Source organism: Mustela putorius, unplaced genomic scaffold (assembly GCF_011764305.1).
Source record: "Mustela putorius furo isolate JIRA1106 unplaced genomic scaffold, ASM1176430v1.1 tig00000876_pilon_pilon_pilon, whole genome shotgun sequence".
NCBI lineage: Eukaryota > Metazoa > Chordata > Mammalia > Carnivora > Mustelidae > Mustela > Mustela putorius.
The window spans coordinates 4,304,476-4,315,003 of NW_025421506.1; the positions used below are offsets into that span (position 1 = coordinate 4,304,476).

Sequence of the window (10,528 nt, forward strand, 5' to 3'; positions counted from 1 at the left end):
ACCCCAGGCACCATTGCCAATCCTCTGCCACTGTGTCCACTTTAACATTTCTGGAAAGTTCTTCCTGTGTTCTCTGACTGTGCACTCATTTCTGGGGATACTGGGGATTCCTTCTCTCTTCTCCGTGCAGGAACCACTACCCCAGGCAGAAGATGCCCCACTCCTGAGTTATTTCCTCTAGAGCAGGTTGGTGCGCAGTTGGCAGGACTGTGGGGAGACTGTATTTAGATGCTAACGGGGCCCATAGCCGCCTGCAGACCTATGCCGTGTGTGAGCCAAGGGGAGTGATACTTTCTGAATATGTCTCCTGTTAGTGCTGAATACTCCTGAATACTCTCCTGTTAGTGCTCCATTTCTAGGGACTTGTCCCCTCCTTAGCCAGGGACATCTTCGTCTCATGGACCATCAGGATTTCAACAGTAGGAATGCAAAGAGAAGTAAGAGTCACTGCTCAGCACTTGACAACCCGGTTAGAATTCCTGAGTCCTCAAAGACCCTGAAAGCCAAACTGTGAAGGAAAAAAAAAAAAGATTTCCTAATCCCAGGAAGAGAGAATTCCTCCCACTAGTCCATTGCCTGGAGGAGTGGGAGGAAGAGGGGAGAAGGGTCTCCCCGACACTGGGAGAGGAGCAGGGGTTCCTCAAAGGCTGAGGGCCATAGCCTGCTCTCACTCAAGTTTTGTGAGGCTGGTCTGGGGGCGGGGGGAAGGCTCTTGAGGCTCTGGAGGCTCCACAAGCACAACCATTGACAAGGAGGGGGGAGATCCCACACCCTGGGGTGAGTAAGGGCTGCAAAAACACAAATTGTTATAAAACCCCAGGACCCTTGCACAGCCCTGGGGTGAAGGAGAAGCTCATGAATGAAAGAGACTAGCGCTTGCTTTGGGGGGGCTCCTAGTCACAATTATTTTAAGAAGCATAAAGGAATGACAGTCCTCAGGAATGTGGAGAGTAATTGTGCCCAAAGTCGGGGTTACAGTCATGGTTGAGTATGAAAAAGGCTGATTAGCTCACAGAAAATGGAAGGAAGTGGCGGAGGGTTGATGCACTCTGGGGAACTGAGGTTTATACGTTCTCCTTAGGCTTGTCCTATGATCCAGGGGCATCACCTTAACTTCCAGTCCTTCTCAGATGCTAGCAAGGATTAGGGTTAAGAAACATTCAAGTCAGAGTCTCTCTAATAGGTTAGGGCATTTGTCTGCATCAGCCACCTGCCCTCAGATGTTAGTTTCTCAGTCCAGGCTGGGGAACTCCTTCCCCGCACCCCACTCTCCTCCACCCTGAGGTGCGTGCACTCCTGCAGCAAAAGGCAGGAAGGTTGTAGGTTGAGGCCCCATGATTTGCTTAGTACAGAGTTCACTGATCTCAAAATCCAAGCCGTCTGGGCATGAGTCCAACCCAGGCCGTGCCAAACGGTGTTACTAGAATGGTCAGGCTTGGTGTCAAGGATCACTGGTGCAGGAGGAGAGCCCGGCCCCAGGAGCACAGGGCTTGGGTTGGACGCAGGTGAGACGTGACCCCACGGCCTCTCCTCCAGGCACCTGGGGCGTCTACACAGCGCTCAAGCTGGTGCAGGTAAGATACTCAGCCCGCTCCACCCCCGCTTGCCGGAGCGCAGGCGGAGGACAGGGGGTGCCGGCAGAAGGTCCTGGCTGGCTGGTCACACTCACAGACCGAGGACATGGACACGGGAATATCCCAGGGGAAGGAGAGCGGGAACGCTTATTCTCGAATGTACTTGTTTCTCGGATTATGAAAGTGGGACACTTGCAAACAGGAATGTAAGACAGAACAGCGTAGTCCGCTTTTCGGTGTATTTCTTTGCAGACTGTTGGTCCAGCCTGACAGAGGCTGCGAGGCGCAGAAGCACGAGCTTGTCCGCTTTGCCGTGAAGCCTGTCAGAGCGACCGTGGTCAGGAAGAGACTTCCCTAGTGACCGTGGGCTCCTGCTCGCCGAGAGCGGACCAGACTGCGCATGACAGGTCTTCCCACACCGCCCGAGTTGTCACCGTGAGACGGAGGATTCCAAGAGACTCGCGTGCAGCACCCTGAAAACAACCATCTCGCGGGGAAGCCAAGTCTTAGAGGGAAACCGTTCATCGTTGCTAACTGCTGACCCCTAGTGGTGGGAAGCGGCAGGCCGGCTGGAGCAGCCCCCTGGGCATGCTGAGCAGAGACAGAGCGCCCCCGGGGCTCCTCTCTGGGGACCGCAGGCCGCCTCCCCTGCAGGCTCCTCCGGGACACCTGCTCCCCCTCTGCTCTGGGTATGTCCTTCCTGCTGCAGCCCCACAAGGCCACAGCCAGACCCTCCGCTGGCCGCAGAGCGAGTCTGGGTGTGGCTGCCAGACGAGCCGCGTGGGGAAGACCCAGGGGCCCCAAGCGGCTGCACACGGAGCAGCCGGGATTCACAGGTGCCACCGCTCCTGCGTCCAACCTGGTGGCTCGGCCCTTCTGCCCCTGCACCTTCAGGAGCCAACAGCACCAAGGGCTAGGCGTCTAAGGTAAATCCACTGCTTGCTGTCTGAGTGATCTCTGTGTGCCCACGGGGGTCTCTCTCCCGGGGAAAGGAAACAGTCCTGGCCCTTCTGGCGGGGCTTGGGGGGGACCAGGGCTGTGGCCTTTGGGGGGAGCAGAGCATCTCTTTACACCACACACAAAATCGACTCAAAAACACATGAAAGACCTAACTGTGAGACAGGAATCCATCAGATCCTAGAGGAGAACACAGGTAGCAATCTCTTTGACCTCAGCCATAAAAACTTCTTGTCAGACACATCTCTCTCTCTTTTTTTTTTTTTTTTAAGATTTTATTTATTTGACAGACAGAGATACAGGTAGGCAGAGAGAGAGAGAGAGAGACAGAGAGAGAGAAGGAAGCAGGCTCCCTGCTGAGCAGAGAGCCTAATGCGAGGCTCTATCCCAGGACCCTGGGATCATGACCTGAGCCAAAGGCACAGGTTTTAACCCCCTGAGCCACCCAGGCGCCTCTGTCAGACACATTCCAAAGGCCAGGGAAACAGGTGAAAATGAACTATTGGGACTTCATCAAGATAAAAAGCATTTGCACAGCAAAGATATATAGATATATATCTATAGATAGATATAGATATATAGAGATACAGACAGATACAGATACATAGACACAGATATCTAGATATATATCTATATTTCTCTATATATGTCTCTATATATCTATATAATCTCTAAATATCTATGTATCTAGATATATCTAGATATGTATCTATGTCTATGTATCTATATCTGTCTGTATCTCTTTATCTATATATATCAGCCAAAAAAAAAAAAAAAAAGAAAGAAAGAAATCTAGTCAATTGCAACGAGCTGGGTGGAACTACAGGGTATTATGCTAAGTAAAATAAGCCAATCAGAAAAAGACAGTTATATGATCTCACGGATATGTGGAATTTAAGAAACAAAACAGAGGATCTCAGGGGAAAAGAGGAAAAAATAAATGAAAGTGAAGTCACAGAGGGAGAAAAACCATGAGAGATTCGTAATCATAAGAAATAAACTGAAGGTTGCTGGGGGGGGTGGTGGGAGGATGGGGTGACTGGGTGATGGCCATGAGGGAAGGCACGCGGTGCACAGAGCCTTGGGTGTTATACAGGACTGGTGAACCACTGACCTCTACTTCTGAAACCAAGAATACATTATATGTTATATGAAAAAATAAAATAAAATAAAATCCTATGTGTACAAAAAAAACTTGAACAGATAAGGAGCTGCTTCTTAGATGAACGAAATGATGGTTTCTGGAGATGGAAAAGCATCCTCTTCTCCTGGTGAAGATTCTATGATGATCATTGAACTGACCACAAAAGACTTAGAATATTACATAATCGGAGTTGATGAAGCTGTGATAGGGCGTGGGACTCTGTTGGAAAGAAGTCTTACCGAGGGTAAAATGCTAACAAACAGCATTGCATGCCCCAGAGAAGGTGATTGCAGCGATTTTCACTGTTGTCTTATTTTAAGAAAATGCCAGGGCCACCCCGAATTTTCAGCATCCACCACCGTGATCAGACAGCAGCCGTCAACATGGGCACAGACCTTCCACCAGCAGAACGATCATGTTTGCTGAAACATGATTTTGGTTAGCACTTTTTAGCAATGGAGTGTTTTTTGATTAATGCCTGTTCATTTTTTAGACATAAAGCAATTGCACACTAAATAGACTACAGTAGAGGGAAAAAACATGACTTGTGTATGCAATGGGAAACCAAAAAATTTCTTTAAATTTTAATAGCACATCATTGTGCTATTGCTTTATTGCAGGATTCTGGAACCCTGAGTTGTAAGAAAAATGTCTAAAAATACAGATTACTTTTCCCAGTGCTAGACACATACTAGATAGCAGCATGCGATGATGAAATACATTTCAATGCACTTCTATGGCGCAATTCCTTCTTGTCTTACCATGACAGCAGTTAACGGAAGGTGGACATCCATTTCCTTACTGAATATGCATAGACTTGTTTTTGTAAGCCAGACCATTGCGAACTCATTGGTCACTTAACTGAATCACTGTGAGCTCATTGTTTTTAGTCAAACCAGTTAAGGTAGGGATACAAGTCTACACAATTGTCCAGATGTTTTTGTTCTGTTAAAAACAAGATCTAATCATCAAGAAAACAGTAGAATAGAAGTCATCGGCTTGGCCAACAAAAGCAAAACCAACAGGATCACAGTGTGCCCAGGTGGTATGGGCAGGACCAGCCAGGCCAAACCCCAGGGCTTTCGATGAATGACCTTAAAGCCACAGCCCAACATCAGAGAACCCCCTAGGAGCCACACCTGTTGTCACATCTGCAGAGCGACAGTCAGGTGAGGACCCCCTCCCCCCACTGGTGGGGCCAGTCCCGTCCTTGTGTATATATTGGGAGGCTAAGTCAAAGTCAATGCTTTTTGTCCATTCTAGGGGCTCTAACAGCTCATAAGAAGAGGATGGCTTTTTAGACAGATTGGTCTGTTCAGATGCTCATTTCTTTTCCCTTTCTAGGTTTTGAAATATGCATCCTTTTTTTCTTGCTGCCCGCGCTTTGCTTGGGAATAGTCTCAGCTACTACAAAATTTGGTCGAAGTTTAGATGCTCAATGGACCCAATGGAAGGCAACCTATGGGAAACTCTATGGCATGGTTGGGAACATCTAAGCTGTCTGGAGGGCCCCACAGAGAACATCCACGCTGGTGGGAGTTCACAGCAGAGAGTAGCCTCTGGAGGCCGCTCTTACCCAGAGAGGAAACGGGCCCCAGTGACTGTGCAGGATGGGGACAGATGTCCTGCTGTGTGGTTGCTGGAGAGTAGCTCCTGGAGCATCAGCCCAGCCCTGGTCCAGGCCCCTCCTCCTCTCTGTGAGCACATCCACTTTGAGTAGGTGAGTTGGCTTTAAATAGAAATAAAAATTGTAGGTTATATGTTTGTCTTTAGAGTGAAAGACGGAGGAGAGCAGTGTGGGAGAGGAATCGGAAAACGCTCGAACGGCGGTGAATGCGTCGGTGACCTGGTGAGGGCGGCTGGGGTTCCTGAACCTTTTGTTCTCTCTCTCTCTGGTACTTCGCCAAAGAATTCTCATCCTTGTCAACATTCTACCTTCTTTTCCTTGAAGACCAGTGAAGAATTCAGACACATGATGAACGACCTTAAAATCCAGAAGGACACAGAGGGGAAAGTGTTTGAAATACCCTTCTTTGCTGATTTCATTGTACCTGTGGACAGGAGACAGACAGCCAGGGTAAGTCCTATGAGTCTCTGAAGGATCCCTTCTCACCAAAAAAAAAGGATCACTTCTTTCCAAAAGTAAAGCCGAAAAGAAAACAGCAGCTCTTCGATGGGTCCCTGCTGGGGAACAACACATCCTCGCTGTGTTTTACAAGAGTTTTCAGATTCATGGGCTGTTGGCAAAGCCTTGCTGTTTGTTGTTTAGGCTGAGAGCTTTCTAATTTGGTTTCAGGGTCCGTGTGCTTCTGGCTGGGCTTTTAGGGAAGCCGGTGCCCTCAAAGTACACAAGTTCCGGAAAACAGGCCAAATTGTGTCGCTGAGTGAACGGAACCCGCTGGACTATTCTAGGTCTCAAGGCAGTGAGGGCTGCCCTGTTGGCCTGGTGAATTATGCCTTCCAGTATATTCTGAACAACGGAGGCCTAGACTCAGAGGAATCCTATCCATATCGTCCAGGGGTCAGTGGAGCTCTTCACGTGTCATCTGTCCAGCTCTCTGCTCCTAGTCACATGCTTTTCAAGAACACAGATACCATATTTAATATTTGCATTTTTTTTATCTTTTCAAAAAGATTTTATTTATTTATTTGACAGACAGAGATGACAAGTAGGCAGAGAGGCAGGCAGAGGGGAGCGGGGGAAGCAGGGTCCCCACCAAGGAGGGAGCCCCATGAGGGGCTCAATCCCAGGATGCTGAGATCATGACCTGGGCCGAGGGAAGAGGCTTAACCCACTTAGCCACCCAGGCACCCACAACACTCACATTTTAAATGGTGAACCCTAGAGCTGCAAACTGTCAGGACTGTCATTAAACCAGACAAGCCAGGCACAGTGCCTGCCTCAGTGGGGACCACATGACTATTTTTATTTCTATGTTACAGGGAGACATACATACCATTCTCTACAGGGTACAGATTTCTCTGGAATGAACCAGTTCTTAAGGACACTAGATCCTGAATAATTCATTGAACACATACAAGGTAGTTTTTCAATTTCAAAACAACCAATAGCGATTCAGCTCCTGGGATGCTTTACGACAGATTTGGCTTGGAAATCACTCACCTGTAAGCTGTCTTGAGCTCATGCTCCCCAGGAGGTGGATGTAATGATCAAGTCTCTTCCCCTTTCCCTCTGAAAGGACGGATCCTGCACATACAGACCCGGGAATTCCTGCTGCCAGCGCCATCGGCCCGGTGAGGGAGGAGGAGTCCCTTGTGCTGGTGGTGGCAGCTGTGGGGCCCGTCCCTGCTGCTCTCCGTGCAAACCTGGACACTTTCTGGTTCTATAAAGAGGGTACGCATCTGTCTATGGAGAAATAGAGCTAGAAAGATTGGAAAACCACCCTAAGATACAGCAGGAGTGACACTATGGTATGCAGAATTCAATGTAGAATTTGGGGGGGGGGGGGTGGATTTCACACATAACACCTGCACCCATAACATTTATGCCTTCTGTTTCCAACTGTCATGACCAGATCCAAATCCCCATGATTTTAAACACATTATCAATATATTGAAATGGCTACATAATTTGATTGGTATAGCTTGCTTTACTTTTTTCCAGTTGTTAGACCTTAAAAAATTTTAAAGAATGTTACTACTGAGATTAACACTGGAAAGGGTCCTTAGGCAAGTCATTTTGTGTTCTGTTGTTTTTTGTAAGCTCACATCCATAAGGTGAATCACAAGAGATATTTTTATACGCCTCTTGACTATTGTTTACAAAAAGATTGCGACACTTTGTGTTTCTGCTAACATCAGAGGAGGGCCTAAACCCGTAGCTTACCTAAACAAAACTGCCTGACTTTTAATCTTAGCTGGATTTATAGTGCAACTGAATTTTGATACATCTCCCTTACTGTGGCTGATAGGCTGATAAGCTGTCACTACCCCAGGTCACGCGGGAAACCTCAGCCCCACATTAGATTTTACTTTCGGGCATTTATAATGCTCTAAACCGCAGTCGTGAAGACCTGAATCACGGTGTTCTGCTGTTTGTTTATGGATCTGAAGTAGAAGAATCCGAGAAACAAAACTATTGGATTATCAAGAACAGGTATAGAAAGCCAAGAATACTTATCTAGGACATTGAAAAGGGAATCCTTTTTGGAATCGGTGCTTGGAGACAAGTCCCCCAACCCTTGAGCACACTTGTTTACATTTCATTTCTGAAATGCATCTGGCCCCAAGAGCTTCTTTTTTCTGTGTTTCCATTCGTCGTCTGCGAAAGGTCTGGGAAAGAAGGACTGTGTGCTGGGTTAGAACTCGAGCACGAACAGGAATGGCCTCTCTGGATTCTTCCTGAATCTGTCCCGGCCTCTCGTGCCCTGCTCATGGTCGGGTGTGATTGTTCATGAAGGGAAATGTGTTTGCTCCTCTGGAATCATTGGCAAACCCTGGCTTCTTGCAACTAGGGCACGGACTGGGGCACACAGGGTTCCATGCTGATGGCCAGGGCCCTGGACAACCAGTGTAGAATGGCCACCGTGGCCAGCTTTCCTGCTATGTGGGAGCTTTCAACCAGCAGGAATGCTAAGTGGAATTTGTGCTGAGGTTGTAGATTAGTAAAAAAGCCACAAGGTTTCTTTCTACAGCTTTCCCAGCTTTGAAGTCCCAAGTGTGCGGCAAAGGCTGTCTCTGTACTTCTTCGCAGTGCAGGGAGGGCACCTGTGCTATGGCAGACTCGTTTCCTGCTTGTTGGGGACAGAGGACCCCTGGGTGCCCTCACACCCGCTGTCTCCCAAGGAGCTTCGTATCCAGATAATCCATGTACCATTGTGACGCATTTTGGGGTGTCCTCCCTGGCCCCCACCGTCTCTTCCTCTAAAACTCCCCGATATGTTTACAGACTACTAGCTGAGCTGGGGACTGTGGAGAGAGAAACCCAGTTAGTAAATGAGGGGTGGGAAATCTGGAAAGAGTAAAGAGTAAAGAGTAAAGAGGACATAGATTAGAATGAGGATGAATAACAGGGGTGACGGGGAATGGGAGGTCCAGGCTTCCAGCTATGGAATGAGTAAGTCCCGGGAATAGAAGGCACAACATAGGGAATATCGTCAATGGTGTGGTAATAGCACCGTAAAGGTACAGTGTGAGACTGACAGACACCAACTATCCTTGCGGTGAGCATAGCGTACTGTACAGGGTTGGCAAATTTTTGGGTTGTGCACCTGAAACTAATTTGACATTGTAACAATGTTACAGATGTAACAATCATTTATACTCAAAACAATCGGACCACCCAGCATTCTCCCAGGGACCACTGGCCTATCCACGGATATCCTAGAGCCCAGTCACATTTTGACTCTATAAGGAGTTAAAGTAGTAACATTTTACCTCCCTTCTACTTTGAAGTTTTTTATTAAAAAATAAAACTTCATACATTTTTTTAAAAAATGAAAATCCAAAAGTTATTAGACAAGTCTGTCATACAAAGGCTTTTACATCAGTAACGAGCGAAGTGGTAACATTCCTCATATAAAATCCACACAGTCAAATCCCAGCTTGGGTCTTCAATGGTTCATGTGTTTTATCCCGTATCATAAGATGTGGTCGGCTTTCGAACAAAATTCATCTTCTCGATATTCGGTTCCCAGTCAGGCCTTCTGTACGCCCTCATCTCACACGACAGGAAAGCTGGCCATGGAGGCGATTCCACAGTGGTTGTCCCGGTCCTTGGCCAACAGCATGTAGCCCTCCATGCCCCAGTTTGTACCCCAGCTGAAAGAAGACAGGGTTTGCCACTTATTACAAACAATCAATCACATTTCCCGTCATGAACCATCACACCCGACCCTGAGCAGGGCACCAGAGGCCAGGACAGATTCAGGAAGAATCCGGAGAGTCCGTTCCTGTTCCTACTTGAGTTCTAACCCAGCACAGAATTCCGTCCCCAGACCTTTCGCAGACGACAAATGGAAACACAGAAAAAAAGAAGCTCTTGGGGCCAGATGCATTTCAGAAATGAGAAAATTTTCAAGTTGAGAAACGCAATGGTAGCAAAACCATGGCAGGACCCTAGCAAGCTACTGCCGTCATCACATGAGTATGTCCCTTCCCCCTTAATGGCATAAACACGTCAGGGATTTCAGAAGCGTGCTCAAGGGTTTGAGGATCTGCCTCCAAACACTGATTCTAGAAAGAATTCCCTTTTCAATTTCCAAGGTAGGTGTTCTTGGCTCTTTATACCTGTTCTTGACTATCCAGTATTTTTTTGTCCTCCGATTCTTCTCCTTCAAAGCCATAGCCAACCACCAGAACGCCGTGATTCAGGCGTGTATTGCTGCAGCTTGGATCATAATAAATGCCTGGAGAAGAGAGATTCAGTGCTGAGCGGGAACACCCAAGTGACATGATAACATGTGACAACAACCTAGTGACCACAGCAAGGGCGGCATCTCAAAATCCGGTTGTGATAGCAATTGAGATAAGATTTAGAAATCAGATCTTTTCGTTTAGCTAGGCTAGGGATTTAGGACATCATCTAGTACTACCAGAAATATATGTTGCCACAGTCTCTTTTGTGAAGAACAGTGAAGAGGCATAAAAGAGCACTTGTTGAAACTTTGTCATTCTACCATACGATGTCAGCCGAAGAAGCAGCAGAGAACAGAAAATTACTTGAGTCAAGGGGTTCTTTCCAGTGTCTATTTCAGTAGTAAAATTCCTTGGAAAACTTCAAGGTCCAAACATTGGGAAAAAAGTGAAGTAAAACTATACCAGTCAAGCTATGTAGTCATTTAAATATATTTATAGGGGTGCCTGGGTGGCTCAGTGGGTTAAAGCCTCTGCC

The 10,528-nt window shown here is 47.3% G+C and overlaps 1 protein-coding gene across 1 annotated transcript; it reads left to right on the forward strand.

Annotated features, from left to right (window-relative positions):
• Nucleotides 1-4,475: 4,475 nt before the first annotated feature.
• LOC123393594 (procathepsin L-like) lies at nucleotides 4,476-9,429 on the forward strand. The gene is made up of 6 exons (XM_045086148.1): nucleotides 4,476-4,844; nucleotides 5,449-5,524; nucleotides 5,627-5,752; nucleotides 5,972-6,228; nucleotides 6,876-7,030; nucleotides 9,368-9,429. Exons 1-6 carry the CDS (start codon nucleotides 4,765-4,767, stop codon nucleotides 9,427-9,429), a joined length of 756 nt encoding a protein of 251 aa, XP_044942083.1. The 5' UTR covers nucleotides 4,476-4,764.
• Nucleotides 9,430-10,528: the final 1,099 nt, after the last annotated feature.

Excerpts from the sequence above, each read along its gene's own strand:
- LOC123393594 (XM_045086148.1), top strand. The coding sequence starts at position 4,765 with ATGACCTTAAAGCCACAGCCCAACATCAGAGAACCCCCTAGGAGCCAC. Across the intron at positions 6,229-6,875 it reads CTTCACGTGTCATCTGTCCA|GACGGATCCTGCACATACAG; the intron begins GCTCTCTGCTCC and ends TCCCTCTGAAAG. Across the intron at positions 7,031-9,367 it reads TTTCTGGTTCTATAAAGAGG|GAAAGCTGGCCATGGAGGCG; the intron begins GTACGCATCTGT and ends CTCACACGACAG.